The sequence below is a fragment of the Malurus melanocephalus genome, unplaced genomic scaffold (assembly GCF_030028575.1).
Source record: "Malurus melanocephalus ecotype Western Australia unplaced genomic scaffold, MMel_1.1 scaffold_550, whole genome shotgun sequence".
In the NCBI taxonomy this organism is placed as follows: Eukaryota; Metazoa; Chordata; class Aves; order Passeriformes; family Maluridae; genus Malurus; species Malurus melanocephalus.
In genome coordinates this window covers 260,142-276,109 of record NW_026623782.1, presented here as the reverse complement: position 1 = coordinate 276,109, position 15,968 = coordinate 260,142, and the positions used below count along the sequence as shown (strand labels likewise).

Below are 15,968 nucleotides of genomic sequence, written 5' to 3'. Positions count from 1 at the left end.
TGCTTTTGTCCTCTCAAGAATATTATTGTATGAGAATTATTTTACCCAAATCACCAGTACAATTCATAATCTGCTTTGAAAATTTGGCTTTCTTTTGAGTCTATAGGCTTCTGTCTGTGCTGGAATTTATGTAGCTGTCCCTGGAAATGTACCATGGGTGTCCCTGGAAATGTACCATGGGTGAAGCTGTATATCTGGTATTTCACTGCACTATGAAGTGCTGCATCCAGCTGTGGGGTCCCCAGATTTAGACATGGACTTGTTAAAGCAGGTGCAGGGGAGGCCATGGGGCTGGAGAATCTCTSCTTGGAGAACAGACTGAGAGAGTTGGAATTGTCAGCCTGGAGAAGAGAARGCTCTGGGGACACCTCACTGCCACCTTTCAGTTCTGGAGATGGACTTTTTGTGAGGGCAGTAGTGAATAGAACATTGAAGGCAGGTTTGGATTGGATATTAGGAAAAARWTCTTTACTGAYAGCAGTGAGGCACTGGAACTGGTTGCCCAGAGAAATTACAGATGCCCCATTCCTGGAAAGGTTCAAGGCCAGACTGGGTGGGGTTTTGAGCAAGGTTCCCTGCCCATAGCAGGTGGGTTGAAGCTAGGTGATTTTTAAAGGTCTCCTCCAACTCAAATTCTTCTATGAGTCTGTGATTATGAAACTGGTAATTTAAAAAAAAAAAAAAAAATTTGTACGTCTTTCAATTTCTCTTGTGAAATAAGAAAAAAATATTATCTCAGTTCAGATGTACTGTTAACTCAGTACAAAACACCTGAAATTTATGCTTAATGTTAAATATAGAATTATTTCAAAAGAAGTATTATTATTTCTTTTCTTTGAAATCAGTTCTTGGTCATTTGGAAGTTTTATTTGCTTTCAAAGGAAGTATAAAAGTCAAAGCTGGGCCCACTTTTGGGGGACCAAAAGTTCGGGTGTTTTTTTCGTTTGGCCCACTTTTCTTTTTTTTTTCCCTGGCTCATGCAAGGGTTTTTTTTTTGGATACTGAGCTAAGCTCATTGTCATTAGCAGCACCATTTCCTGGCCCTTTTGTATAGCAGGGAAGCTCTGGAGTTGTCTCCCAACTGACCACTTGTGTGCTGGCAGTGAAGCAAATTTAGTAGTGTCAGAAGAGGCACAGTAAAGGATTCATGATATTCTGGGCTTGTTTTGGTTTTGGCTTTGTTTTGCTTTTGGTTTGTTTTTTTTTCCTGTGGAAGAAAATAGAAATATAAACAGTCTGCAAAACTTTGCTTCAGTAACTTGAAGCCTGGTAGCTTAATTATTAAGTCAATTTAAATTTTCTAGTTAGTTTGTTTCTCTTAACATCTCCCAAAGTCTTACTTTGGGAGTAGACTGTTAGAGCTGTATCTATTAAATCAAAGCCAAAGCAAATCAGTGCACAGAATAACAAATGYAGATWTATTTGAAAAGCAAGYCTCAGCCCAAATTCAGTAGGAGGCWGTAGGCTGATGGCATTAAGAATATGCAGTGTAAATATGAATGGATGATGGCAACACAAAGTTATGTGGTACAAAGATTTCACAATTTCGTAGCCTATACTCCTCATTAGGTAGGTAATGAATTTCACACATTTCAGGACTTAAACTACCCAACCTACTATTATGTTTCTGCATCAGTAAGTATTTAAGTCTATGAAAGCATTAGTATATGAAAGCTGAAGAACTTAAATAATGCTAATAGCATTCTTGATTATGTKCAGAGACAGTAGAACACAATATCACTAATTTAATATCCCATTTTTAAATACAGGCAGACAAGACATTTCTTTTGAAATAAAGATTTTCTTCAATATTTTGTAGGCAGTTTGATTATTACCAAAGCTATCATTCAAGAATAGAAGTTAGATACATAACTATAAAGTATTGTTAGAAAATCTTAGAAAAATCCCAAACAGACATTTGGGCAAAGATAAATACTGAAATACCTAGTTCCCTCTAATTAATCCTTACAATGCAAAAAGATACAGAAATTAAGCTTTTTTTGTTTCCCCTATTAAGTTCTTTGAAARCTTTTCTATTAATTTTAAACAGAAACAATTGGATTACCTACATATTCACTCATCTAGTTAATCAGATTAGTCTTAATCCTGTGGCTTCAGTTTGGGTACTTTCCATCAGTCTAAATATCATTTCTAAATCTAATGTAAGTCTTCATAATTATATTGTGAATATTTAAGCAAGTAGCTAAATTCAATAACGCAGTACATATTTTCTACATGCAACAAAGGAAATAGAATAAATCAAACATTTTGAAAGATGATTAAGTCATTCCAGCAAGGAAACCTTCTGGATTTTTGCAGTTAGTACAATGTTACAGTGAAGTTTTATTTTTATATCATCCAAATGTGAGAGCTTCTACGGAAAAATATAATTTGGTTAACTTCTAGGGGCATGTCCACATGCACCCTGTTTCTGGGCCCATGGAAGGATCACAGCTGACTGCATTCTGCCAGAGTAGTGGGATTTTAGTTTTGTCAATCCATTTCTTCATGAATGTCTTAAGGCTCTGTTGGCAGTAGAGGGGTATCAAAAGGTCATTTTCTAATATCTCCATCTTCCTTGTCAACATTTTGTGTATGTGCAGATACATATGTTGGTTTCTGTTGGTTTCTAACAAAACCACACTTTGATTTGTTACTTAGTTTCATACTAAATCCTAAAGAATCCTACATCTCTTTAGGATAAGTGTTTATTTCTCACATCAGAATTTTACAGATTGTATGACATTTTAAAATGYAAAGCAAATGGTCTTCCACATTGTGCACACCATAATCTGTTCGTTTTCTCATTTAATGAAAAAAAGAATTATCATGAAAACTTTATTTGAGAGGTGATAAATGTTATACACATAAATACTTCTATAAAGAGTTGAGAAACTGGTGAATGCTTTCTGAAGGACCTGTTTTTCAAATAATAAACTCCTGCWTGCCCTCCTCAGTGCTCAGTCACGGAAGTTACTTTTAGTTTGGTGTGGGAAATGAATTCCTTTAGATGTGCTACCAGTTTAGTCTGGTCTCTAACTCCCACTCTCTGTATCAAGGTATAAAGCATGCTTAACAGTGTTGAAGAATTATTCACTTGGTGCTTAGCAAAAACCACTTGACAGTTTTCAGTTCAGTCTGTTTGATCTGACACTTCCAAAGGAACAGAGTGACCTTCATTAGTTTGAACATATGGAACTGGTTTTTAGATAAAAGAAAATCAGCTCTACCCCAGTGAAACAAAACAAAATCAAATCAGACTTGCAATAGTTGGAAATAGTTACCCCCMAAAAATATCAAACTACAAAATGAGATTATGACTGTGTGTTTTTAAAAACAAAACAAACACATCTATATCTGTTAAAATCTCTAAGTGCCTGTCCTTATTCTCTGAGAGGGAAGGGAAGGTAGCATTCTTTCTCTTGGGACTTTCATGCCTTGGCGTGTCTTTCAGGTGCATTTTCGTTGCTCTTCTTGACCCCCAAAAGGGGGGAGGTCAAGGCTCCAAGTGCTTCTTCTTCCTGGTTTCCCTTGTAATACCTCTTATTTGTCYATAGAAATTATAATATTGCACAATAGTGTAGATGGTTGCAGTTTCTTCTTTCTTCCAAGGTATTATTCATTCACTTGTTTATATGCAGTGCAGTTTGTGTATACACTTTCTGGTTTGCCTAATTTTCTGTAAGAAGTAAGCTTTTAGAAAAATCTGCCATCATGTTATGATCCTTTATGATAAGGAATAATATTTCTGTAAATAACTTAATATACTTATGGTGCATTAAAGCTATATCTGATATCTTATTGGCAATAAAGGTCAGATTTCACATTAGGGTTGATATTCTWTGTTGCCACCCCACTGTTAATTTGGGGTTTATAGGTTAAATTCTCTCATCACTTTGTTGACCATCAATGCATAAAATATCTTAGATGACTTTAATGTTTTTTTCCAAATATATGTTAAAGTTTTGCCATAATTTTCCAAGGTCATTGTTTTAGGAAGTTTGGCTTTTATGAACCATTGGAAAAGGTTAAGAAAAACASTTCTCTGCAAGGAAAGATGAAGGGCAGCTGGAGCATAAATCCCTACCCAAACAGGCTGGCTCCAGCTGTTCTTGCTGTGTATCTGTCCTGTCCAGGTCCAGAATGACACAGGCAGCAACTTAGGGGATGACTTCCTGCAACTCCTTAAGTACTTCAACAATTAAAATAGAAATGTTTTAAACTTATCCTCATTTGACTCCACATCTTCTGTCCAAATGTTCTCCCTAGGCCGGTCTCTCACGGATTCACAGATTGTTCATAAGAACAGACAGCATCCTTTTGTCAAGGGATGTTGTGTGATAGGCTTTATCAAAGTGATTCCTCTTTGAAAAATAAGACTCAAGCCAGACACCTCCTGTTCTGGAAGGCAGCAGAGGAGAAAGTAGAGCACTTGCAGAAAGATGTAATTGACAAATGGAGAACTTTAAATAAATCCTTTCCTAACTTTAAAAATAGTGGGAAAAAAAATAGTGGGAAAAAAATAAAGTTAGTTTATCATATTTCCTTAGAACAATGCAATACAAAGGWAACTGCAAGATAAGACAAACTTTAAGTGATTTTTAGCTGTGATTCTACTTGTGTTGTTCACAGAAAACTGAGCCAAAATTGGAAAAGTTCAGAAAGTCTTGCATACAGTGCACAGTTGCTGTTCTTTCAGAATGGTCTTTTAACCCTATAAAAACATCCTTTTTTTGCCTCACAATTTGTTTATCCCTATTACGTGGGAAATTATACTGATTAGTGGAAGAAAAGGAAAACTGTACAATAGGTGCAGTAATCTAGATTTTTTTTTCTGTTTAAATACGTATTTTCTAGTTTCTCCATCATTCCTCTCAGAAAACCTGCTCAGTTAAAACTTTGAAGACTGGAAAAAAAATAGAGTTTTGTACAGCTGCAAAAGTTTAACTAACYTAAATTTAATATGGATAAATGTGTAGATTAGTAAAAAGCAAATTAAGTAGAAGATGAAATACATAACAATTAACTRTCCAGAACATTCAAAAGTATAATATTGGGCTTCAGTTCAAACAAAAATTAATCCAACCTGAAAACAAGTGCATCAGCATCTTTGATAATGTGGATAAATACTGCCTATAATTCTGCTATTCTCCAGTTATATTCTGCAGCAGATGAGATTGTATTAGTATCTTTCATCTTCAAATCTATGAAACTAAAGTTTAAAAAAATGCTGTTATAGGAAAATGTCAATATATTGACAATTCTGTTTTTGAGAAGCAGTCTCCTACAGWGCTATATTAGTGTAGTTTGTGTAATTTGTTGGACAAGGAAAGTAGAGGGTTTCTACCTCACAAATTCTGTTGTTATTCACTTCTGTTGCTTGTTCACTTTATTGGAAGGTGTACTAGATTCAATGGACTTACCAAACTGGCATGGAATGAATACTTTTTTCATCTTTGCATGGGCTAAATATGCAATATGTACATTYTAGTAGCATGAATCCTGTGGCTGATAGCTTCTTCTCAGACTCCTATTTTGTTCTTTCCATTATGGTTCTATTGTAAACAGCAGAGAGTAAATTCCCTCAGTGAAGCTATATTTGTCAATAAGATAAATAGRTAAAATGGCATGAACATTTACCAGAGAAAAAAAGATTAATTTTTGCTTGTTCCTCTTTTATGCCTAAAGTCTAAAAAAACCTATAAAAAGTGTTAATAAGCAAAACTGAATCTTTGCTCTCCTTCACTAAAAATGTTGTTTCCTCAATATATGAAATTAATGATAACCAGATTGAAGAATGCCTGTCTTGTTTCTGATTATTTTAGATGCTGTTTTATGCTTTGTTGTTGCTTACAGTAACTCCCTAAATTCACAGTCAGTTCAGCAGAATTTCTTTTGTCCATTTTGGTGCATAAACGCTATTGAACAGTGAGGGAATAGTAGAGATAGAAAAAGAAATCAAATCRCAGCCTTGAAATTACAYACTGGCAGAATCTCACAAGTTACAMATTTGGGAGAGTTCAGGGTTGAACTGGGAGTGGTTGGAGCCGTGCTGGGGCATTTTCCAGTAATCAAGCACAAAACTTGTGTGTGAAGTACAATGAGAACTTCTGCTTGGAACACTGTGATTGGAAAGTGGATGAGGATGGGTTTCACTTCAGGAAATCACCTGCTGTATCTATTTTGTCATTCTGACAGTTTAGATTTGTCAAATATTTTTCTGTTTTTTATATTCACGTAAAACTAGTTAATGGTCACATGCATTAATAATTTAATTTAAAAATAATAGAAAAATTATTTCTTTTCATTAAGGCTGTAAAGAAAATGCTGTCCTGATTTTCCAGATTGTCCCTTTGCAGTCAGCAAGAATCTTCTTGAGATAATTTAAAATACTCTTTCTTACAATAAAGATATCGTGTTGTTGCCAAATTAGGGCAAGGAAGGAAAGGAATAAAATTGGATACAAAAGGGACATGCTACATTAAAAAATAGGACACTGGGCTTTGAAATATAGAAGGCACAGGACTTAGCTGTAMTGAACAAYRTAAAATGAGAATCTTCAGAAACTACTGAACTATGGGGGGAAAAAAGGCCTTTCTTATCATTACTAATTATTTGAAATTCCTGTGCTGCAGTGATATTATAGGTATACATGGAGCCATATTTGTTCTGTCTCTAGGTTTTTCCAAAATGTAGCTGTCACAGGATGTAGAAGAATGATATGTAAAAAATAAAAATTAGACTCTCATTTTAGACATATGCTATTATAATGGAGAGTACAGTAAGGACAGTTACTTTTTTTCTAGCAAAATTTACTTTCTTTAGTCATATTAGATGTTCTTACATAACTTTCAGGATATTTTGTCATCCTTGCAATAGTTTTTTGTCTGCTTTTATTTAATTTCTTTTTTTTTTAATTCATTGAATATTATTTATTGAAGACCTTACATTCAATGGAGGAAATAGTGATAAATTTTTTTCTTCTCTAAAACTTGGGCAAATCCTTTTTCTGGAATAATTATGTCACATGTCATTGATCCTTCAATGTTTTGTGGGTTTAGAACTTTGCTTGTTACTAAGGCTGTCTTCCTCATTCCAGGTAAGGGTGATCAAACTTTCAAAGAAATTGATTTTCCCTGTGCTGAATCCCTGTGATGGTTTAACCCCAGCCAGCAGCAAAGCCCTACACAACCACTCACTCACTCCCCCACCAGCAGGGTCAGGTAGAGAATCAGAAGGGTAAAAGCTGGAAACCTTTGAGTTTTAGATAGAGACAGTTTAATAGGGAAAGCAGAATCCATGCACACAAGCAAAGCAAAATGAGGAATTCATTCTCTGCTTCCCATGGCTGGGCAGGTGTTCAGCCATCTCCAGGGCCCCATCACAAATAACAGTGATGTGGGGAGACAAACCCCATCACTCCAAACATCCCCCCTTGCTCCTGCTTCCCCCCACTTTATCCACTGATCGTGATGTCCCATGGTCTGGAATATCCCTCTGGTCCATTTGGGGTCACCTGTCCCAGCTGTGTCTCCTCCCAGTGTCCCAGGCACCCCCAGGCTGAAGGAATGTAATTATCCCAGCCCAAACCAGCACAGTCCTGCCATGTGCGTGGTAACCATGAGGATTTTATAAAGTCCTGACAGCAGAAACAACCCTTCTAAAGTCTCTGGTCAATGGTGGCCTTAAAGAACTTTGGACTGAGATTCCTCACTGCTATCTTAAAAAACACACTTAAATATGTTGATAAACCTATTTCCACCAGGACCCATTCAGAAAAAGTATTTTATTTGTTTCTGTGCCTTTGCACAAACCCTCTATGTTGTTCATAATASTTCAAAAATTGTCTTCTACTGTTCAACATGATTCAATAACAATACTCAGACCCTTCTCATCTGCAGTCAGTAACTCATTAGCTGCAGGTAAAGGGGTTCATGGGTTCCTGGGGTCAATCTTAAAACAATAGACACTCAAATTACATTTCTGAACTTTTTTGTTTGGCATAAATCTCTAATTGGCATTCACCTTTCCTTCTGTTGAAAACATCCTACTAAAGAGTGAAAACAAACAAAATACATCCCCTAAGAGACACTGATTTACATTGTGGTTTTCATTTTGGAAGTGAACCTCGTATTTTAATCTGTAGAGTCTTGGTGTTTTTGTTATACAAAAACTGATCATTTTGGAGCATCATTTAGAAATTGYAAACACACAGTAAGGGATTTTTATGTTACATTAAAGTAAATTATATTATCATAATTATAAAGACCTCTCTAATAAATTATTAATACATATATTATCTTAAATAGTACTTCACTCGTCKGTATATTCTACCTTAGAGAAGCCAGATTAATTATGTAGATATCATGATGTGTTTAACCACAAGTGAAGTGCTTTGTTAATTGGGTTTGGTCTCTCACTGATGCAAGAAAACAACTTTGTTTTGTTTTTGTTTTGTTTAGATTGCCTACTAACTTCCTGAACTCTTCAATTCCAGAGTGCAATAAAGCAAAAGTATATGTATATATGTTATTTTTTGGAGGGAACTAAGCCAAGTATTTTCACAAGGAAGTGGGAATTGTTTTTCATAGATTTGGAGCTTGTGCCTTCATAGCCACTTGTGTAAATGGGCTCCTGAGACATCCTGAATGCAGTTTTMATTATGCAGCCTCATTGTCCTCCTGGATGGGAGAATTGGTCATCATGGAATCCCAGAGTCTGATGAAAAACTCAGTCTTGCTGCAAAAAGCACAGTCCCTAGAGGAGGACTGCTAAATAACTTATTTACATACAAACCTCATGAGGCAATAGGGAACCTATACATCTATAAATATTTTGATTTTCGGTGATGGGAAATAACAGCATTTCTTATTAAAAGCAGCTATTATGAAAAAAAAATTATGTAACTGTAGATCGAGTTTGTTTTTGAAGCAGTTCTGCAATAGGGTTTTCATTCATTTCTTAATCCTCTCCCCTCTGAAAAAAAAAAAAAAAAAAAGGAAAAGGAAATAACTCCCTCCCCAAATACCCACATCAACAAGGAAACTTATAATTGAAAAAATAAAATATGTGGGATTTTTTCAATTTGTTTTCTGTACTTTGCTTTTTTACAAGCTGTTGTACTTCTGTCTGCAATGTACMAAAATCTCCAGTGTGCCAGGTATCAAAAGAAGTTAATATCTCAGAGTCAAAAGGGGGAAGAAGCTCAAGTAGTGATTTGCAAGAAGTGGGTGGCAGCTGTTGCCAGTGACACTTTGGAAAGAGTTTGGGCACTCTTTGTTCCCTAAACCTCCTGCACAACCCTTGAGCCACACACCCTGGCCGTGGTGGGGAGGTTCTGCTCGAGCACCTCCCTTSTGTTCTTCACCCTTCCTGTAGTCCACAACCTCTGCGTTGTTTCAAGTGTACTCTAAAGCTCACATCAGAAATCCTCACCTAGAGAGGGCACAGAAATGAATTGTTCTGTGACATAAATACATAACTCCCTAAAATGAGGGGTTAGATTTGCTTCAGATTAAATTTAAGTGTTTGAGCTTTAGGCTATTCTTGCTGTGCTCTGAATGTACTCTATGTTTTCCAGTTCTGTTTCTTCATTTGCTTTTGCTTTTCCTTTGACTTTAACACGATGCTGTGTGTGCTTACTCAGTTTTTCTCCATAGGCTTCAGSAGGGGATGCTGAAAGGTTTTCTTCTTTCTCTCTAAACCCCAGCTGAGTCCATGGAAAGATCTTTTTCCTTTCTTGTGGAAGAAGGAAAAGCACTGATTGGTAAAAGTCTCTTTTCCCTGCTGAAGCATTTCTCATCCAGGTCTTYAGCCTGCACCATTCCAGAATCAGCCTTGCAGTGAGAGATGCAGTGTTGGAAGTACAGTCAATGAATATTTCAGTTGCTTTGTGATCACTGTAGGAATCTCAGTTCCCTTCCCTAGAAGGCCTGTGAATTTGCAATGCATTGAGGTCCTCAAGAAAATATTGAGAATGTAGTTTGTGCTGACTAACCTTAGGGAATTAAATGTAAATTAAAAAATATATATTATATAGAGATGTATATAAAAGAAATGCTTATTCCTTCACACACTGCACAGATTTTATTGTTTGTGGARTTTGGGAGTTTTGCTTTTATTGTGTCAAACTTCACCTTCTTGGAGAAGTCTGTCTGCTGGTATTTTCATGCTACTATGGGCAAACCAGGTACCAGATGCTAGCCAATGCTTTTTATCAGTAACTTTAGTGACTCTTAAATTTCCACAAAACACATTTCTTTCAAATAGTGAATAAAGCTAATTGTTATTTTATATTTAACATGAGTTATTTTATATTTAACATGAGAAAGTTGTTTAGCCTTTGCAGTTCGCTAATATTTGCCTTAATGAAATAAGAAAGTGTGGCCATTAATTATATCTTGCAATAAATCTTTAAATATTACTGCAGTCCCTAAAGGACTTGTTCTTCAGAAAATCCTAAACTTTGTGTTGGTTCATTAAGAATGAAGGATTACTGCAGCCACTTTTTCTCAAAYATGATCCAGTTTCATAAGGGTTTTTGAGGCATGAACCTGTCATTTCTTGCTGTATATYCACATGCTGTGTGTCATAATGCCATACTGTGTGACCCAGAACAATTTATCCGTTCTTCTTTGCCAAAATAAACTTCGATGCAATTGCAGTTTGTAAGTGCAGGAATTTTCTGATATGGTTGGTTCAAGAAAGATTTTAATATCTTTTTACTCCCTTTAAAAAAACAGAATAATTWAAAAAAAAATAAAAAAAGAAAGAAAGAAAAAGCTTTAAAGTAATTCAGCTGCCATTTTTCCTTTGTGTTTCACCAGTTGAAAAGATACAGAGCCAGTGGGATGAAGTGCATGGATATCTCCAAAGCCGGAGACAACAACTTCAAGAGATGYTGAAGGATTCAACGCAGTGGCTGGAAGCAAAACGAGAAACTGAGCAGGTTCTTGAACAAGCAAAAGCTAAGCTTGAGTCATGGAAAGAAATTTCCTACACYGTGGAAGCTTTGAAGAAGCAGAACACAGAGCTTAAGGTCACTACCGAGTATTAAAATATTTCCATTTGAGTTAATGAGATCGTTAAAGAAAATGTGCTCTAACTGTTTTCCTCTTAACTATGGATGGTGCACACTGAGGAAATCCCCCACAACAAATTGGAAAGAAATTAACTTGCAAAGTCTAAAATATGTGTCACATATTCCTTGAACATGAAATTAGTCCTAACTTACCAGWCACAACAAATAGCTGGCTGATTTTGCAGGAGGAATGCCTGCCTTTTTAGCACAAGTATTTCTCATCTCTTCTGTTCAGGAACAGCCTCAGTAACACTGGTACTGCAGACTGAAATCCTAAAATATTGGTATGGCTGTCTGCACTGCTAATGAAGCTGTATAAATTGTCTGGAAGTAGCTGAGAAAACAGGGGAAACTGTAGCAAACTGTACAGACATATTTTGAAAATCAAACATTTTAGATTYGCCACAAGATAATCTCACTGAATTGAACCTTGGCAAGTTATTAACTGGAAAAAAAAACCCTGAAATGGCTGCTTTTGTGGTTTTAGCACACATTGCCACATTATGGTTGCTAACTTATATAGCTGATCCATATCTCAGGTAAAAAAAATATTCTCTGTTGTGTTGTTTTTAAGTTTCTTATTATGGAAACAGTCATACTTAGGTGACATTCTTCATGAATAAATTTTGGGAACATCTGTTTAAGATTAATAATATCTCATTTTCTACTTGGGGAAAACCAAGATTGAAACCAACCAATCGATCAGCCTTTTAATGTGGCTCCTGCCTTTGTGGGAGAAGAGTTACACAACTATTTTGTGATATATTCTCCTCTCCTGTCCACCAGATTTTTAACTGGCTTTTTTAACTCCTACTGCTCAATTTTTGGTTAAAGTTTGTGGACTTAGAGCAGTCTTAGTTACACAGCTAAATGATAATGACCTACTGTGAAGAATTAGTGGGGAAAGGTCCTCATCAACTGGTTTTGCTGCCAGAGAAAATAGAACTTTCTCATGTGGAACTTCATGAATGGTTCAGTCATCTCCATTATCCATTAGTTATTGCATTTAGTAGATACAAAATCTGTTGAGGTTTTTGCTTGCTTTTTTTTTTTTTCTTTTGCTTGYCTGTAAGAAGCATCAAAATGCTCATCAKCCCATTGTTTTAGGGCTGAGCTGARGTTAARTTTTCTCATTTAAGATTGTACCAAAAGGGTCATTGCTTGGGAAGGGTAGATTATGGTAAACAAGGGCAATCACTCACTGATGTATTGGGAAGAGTTATAGATCATGTATGGTGCTGTCATTCAGCATAGAGGACTCCCATTTGTCACTGTCTTCCTGCAGAGATAAAGATTCAACAAAGTCAATGTCTCAGCTCTGCAAAGACTCAATTAGCAAAAAAACAGTTCTGTGTAAACACTGTCTTATGTCACAGTATTGGAGTGTCTGTCTAAAACACAAATTATCTAACTGGGAAAATAATTGAAAATGTTGTTCTAGAAATGGATTTTTTTTGATTCACATTTTTTTTTCTTTTTTTTTTAACAAGAAGAGATGAAGTTGAGATGAGGTCCATGTAAGAGTGAAAACGTTATGGGGTTTTTTTGGATCCGCATTATCCATGGAGAGAAATAAGAACATGCCATACTTCTCTATTCCCAAAGTTCTGGAGAAAGAATACTTGTGTACTTTGTCACAGAATGCATTTCTTCCTATAAAAAGAGTTTGGGAATGGAGGCCTGCAGATTGTTTTACCTCTTTCTTTGAAAGCATTTGGGCTCTCTGTATCCTCAGCCATTCCCACCAGTCTGGAACCAATGAGATGTGTTGAGTCAAGTTACAGAGGTTAACCTATAATTGCAATTTCAGTATCACAGCTAGTCCATTTAAATTTGTGCCCTAATAATTATGTAAACATCAGCAAGCTCTACTCTTCCAGGATTGTTTATTTTTATTTGGTTTTGTCCTGCCTTTCTTCCCTGAGTCTAGAAGAAATTCACCTCTGTCTTATGGGGGGTGGGAGGGATGGGGGAACTTATTTTCTTTTTTTTCCTTCTCCTTTTTGTGTTTCTTTTGTGCCAGCCTTCCTAGAGGAATTCTCTTTGTCTGCCAGCAATTCCTATAGTGTCAAATCCCTCATCAAAGTTTTTCAAATGTGACAGCATCAGCTGTTATGTTCATGCTTGAGATAAGGGGTCATGAAGTCTAGGGGAAATGGATTTTTTTTTTTTTAACTAACAGCTTTATGTTTCTTCTGTATAGTATTATCTAAACTGAAGGACCTAGAAATACATCAAGTTCTCAAAATAAATGCTTTCCAGGCTTCTGTGCCAAACAYATATATTTTGATGTTGTCCCCTGAAGATGTAGAGTAAGTAGGCTGTCTTTTGGCTTGCTGTTATACTGATGAAGAGGAAGCTGTCATTTCTATTGCTTTGCTTTGAGGAAAGGAGAGAGGTCAGTGCTAGATTWAAATAAATTCTTCAGACTTATTAATTTTGTCGGCTTTGTATCTCAACACAGCTTGGTGTGAGAAAGTAAGTCACCAAGTATTCTTCTGATTTGCTTGTTAAATGTTATAGGTCTGCCTAAAGACAGYTGATGCAATGTCTGGGTCCCCTCCTGCTCTAGGGGAGTTTTTAATCAAATCAGTGTTTGTGTTAATGCATTTCTGTTAGGACACMCTTRTACRTGAGTTAATGGTAAACTCAGTAATWCTGGTCTTTTTATAATTATTATTTACAATGCCAGCATAAAACAAAATTCTATGATTGGCTYRTATTYGGCCAGTGATGTTTTTAATAKAATTTGATTMTTTTGTTTTTGATATTKAAAAGGGAAAAGTAAMCAGGTGTTRTAGCTAATAATTAAAATGTTGTTYATTTGAATCAGAAATTAATTCAGAGCTAATTTTTTGAGAATTAAAGCATTTCTTTTCATTCTTTGGTATTTGTGAACTAAACTAGTGTTAGGTGTGGGGAATCAGAATATGGCAATCTGGCCAACAAGAGCCTTTAGCCATTGTGCCCTGTTTGCTGTTGCTCACYAAGTGATGACTGCAGATGGGTAACTCAGCAGGCTGAAGGTTACAGGGGTATAAATAGTACACAATCACACCTCAGCTCCTTCCACCARCACGTCATCAGAACACAAGCTAGTGTAAAACTAGACTTTTCTTAATAGGATACTGAGCTTCTGTTTAAAAGAGAAAAAAAAAAAATATTCCCACCAAAACCCCAACCAAACAAAACTGCTAGGATTGCCTGTTCACTCCTTGGCTCCTTGCTTTGGTTGGAGCTAGTGAGGAATCTTTTCTCCATCTCTACCACTTCATCTGGGGTGGCCAAAAAGAAGAGGAGGAAGGATGGAGGCAAAGTTTCATTCCTTTCCTTCATCACCATTTATTTCTACATCTAAATAGGTAATGAAATAGCAGCCTGCTCTGTTGGGACTCAAAAGGCCAGGCAGCCTTCCACTGGCATAGCCCAGGGTGTGAACTTTAATTCCTGAATTTGTGGATAAGGCTGAGGCTGTCTTGCTTGCATTTGTTGATTTCTTGCATCTTGGTAACTTCCCAGGGACTCTTTTGCCATTCCCTCTGCACCAGGATGAGGTACAATCTCAGCATTTTATGAGTTTTTATTATTGCAGGGTTGACAGTGTACTGCTTTCATTTTAGTAAAACATTCAGCAATTAAGTTCAGCTTATTGACTGTGTTGCAGACACTGAATAGAAATTCCTTGATTAAAAAAATTAATTCTCTACGTGTATTAAAAATAATGCTTCAGATACACAGAAAAAGGACAGAAAGCCTGATTTTCCAGACTTGCTTCAGATACACAGAAAAAGGACAGAAAGCCTGATTTTCCAGATTTGTGATATACGCACAGAACTAGATGATGTTGTACATGCATATTTCTATATTTGAAGTACTGTGCATCATTGATTTTGTTCCACTGGGCAATCCTGGGATAGAAMAAAGTGCAGCTTTAATTTCATTACTTGTTTTTAATCAAGGACTCTTAATTGAACAGACTTTATTCCTAATAACATCAACTAGYGTCTTCTAATTAAAAATTATAAATAAATTTATACCTAAGTAACATGATAAATGCACARCCTTAATTCTTTAAGCCTTTTAATAAACTCACTAAATTCCAGCGATAACACAGGCAAAACAAAGAGAATGCTTTAAAAAGAAATGTTGAAAAGAAATGGAAGCAATGAAGCATTTTCCTTTAAAGAGAAAAACAAATGTGGTCTTAAGTAGCTAAAAGAGAAATGAGGCCTGAAAATATAAAAGGGGAAAGAGGAAAATAAAGAATGGCATTCATGTAATTCTGAAAATGTACATTACAGTCAGGAAGGAAGACAGTTAATGGGCCTCTGGTAGGACAGGCAGGTGAAACTTGTGCCACAACCCTTTGTTCTCAGAGTGAAGATGAAGCATGTGTTCCTCAGAGCTGTTGAAAAATTGCATATCGGTTTCCAGTAAGATAGAAAATATTCATTGTTTCCATCAGCAATGCTCTCTATATTCACCATTTCTTTCCTGAGTGATGACCTAGTGTTGTAGTGTCAGGAAGTTAATGGATTAATGTTGAAGTTAATGGTGAGAACAACACTTTTGGAAATAACCTTGTAATGGATCTTCTTTGATTTTTTTTTTTTTTTTTAATAATTATAAAACAGTGTTTGAAAGCTTTTATAAGGTCATTTTTATTCACATGGGTCTGGGCAAAAGGATCTGGTTTTCAAGTTTTACAGACCATTAAATTACAGTGCAGGCAAAATGTTATGGTAATTTATGGTAAAGCAGTGCACAGTCTGTTGTGATTCTTTGGCTGAGAAAAAAAMCTGCCTGCATAATTTTAAACAAAGAGAAAGGCAGGGTATAATAAAGATRGATAGACCTAAATGTAGAGTAGATACTTGCTATATAAGGT

The 15,968-nt window shown here is 35.9% G+C and overlaps 1 protein-coding gene across 1 annotated transcript in view; it reads left to right on the top strand.

Moving 5' to 3' along the window:
- Positions 1-15,968, top strand: part of LOC130583047 (dystrophin-like) — a 382,130-nt gene that overhangs the window by 108,635 nt on the left and 257,527 nt on the right. Inside the window, exon 9 of the mRNA XM_057382115.1 lies at positions 10,827-11,038. Coding sequence (XP_057238098.1) covers positions 10,827-11,038 — 212 coding nt within the window. The remainder of the gene's footprint in view (positions 1-10,826; positions 11,039-15,968) is intronic.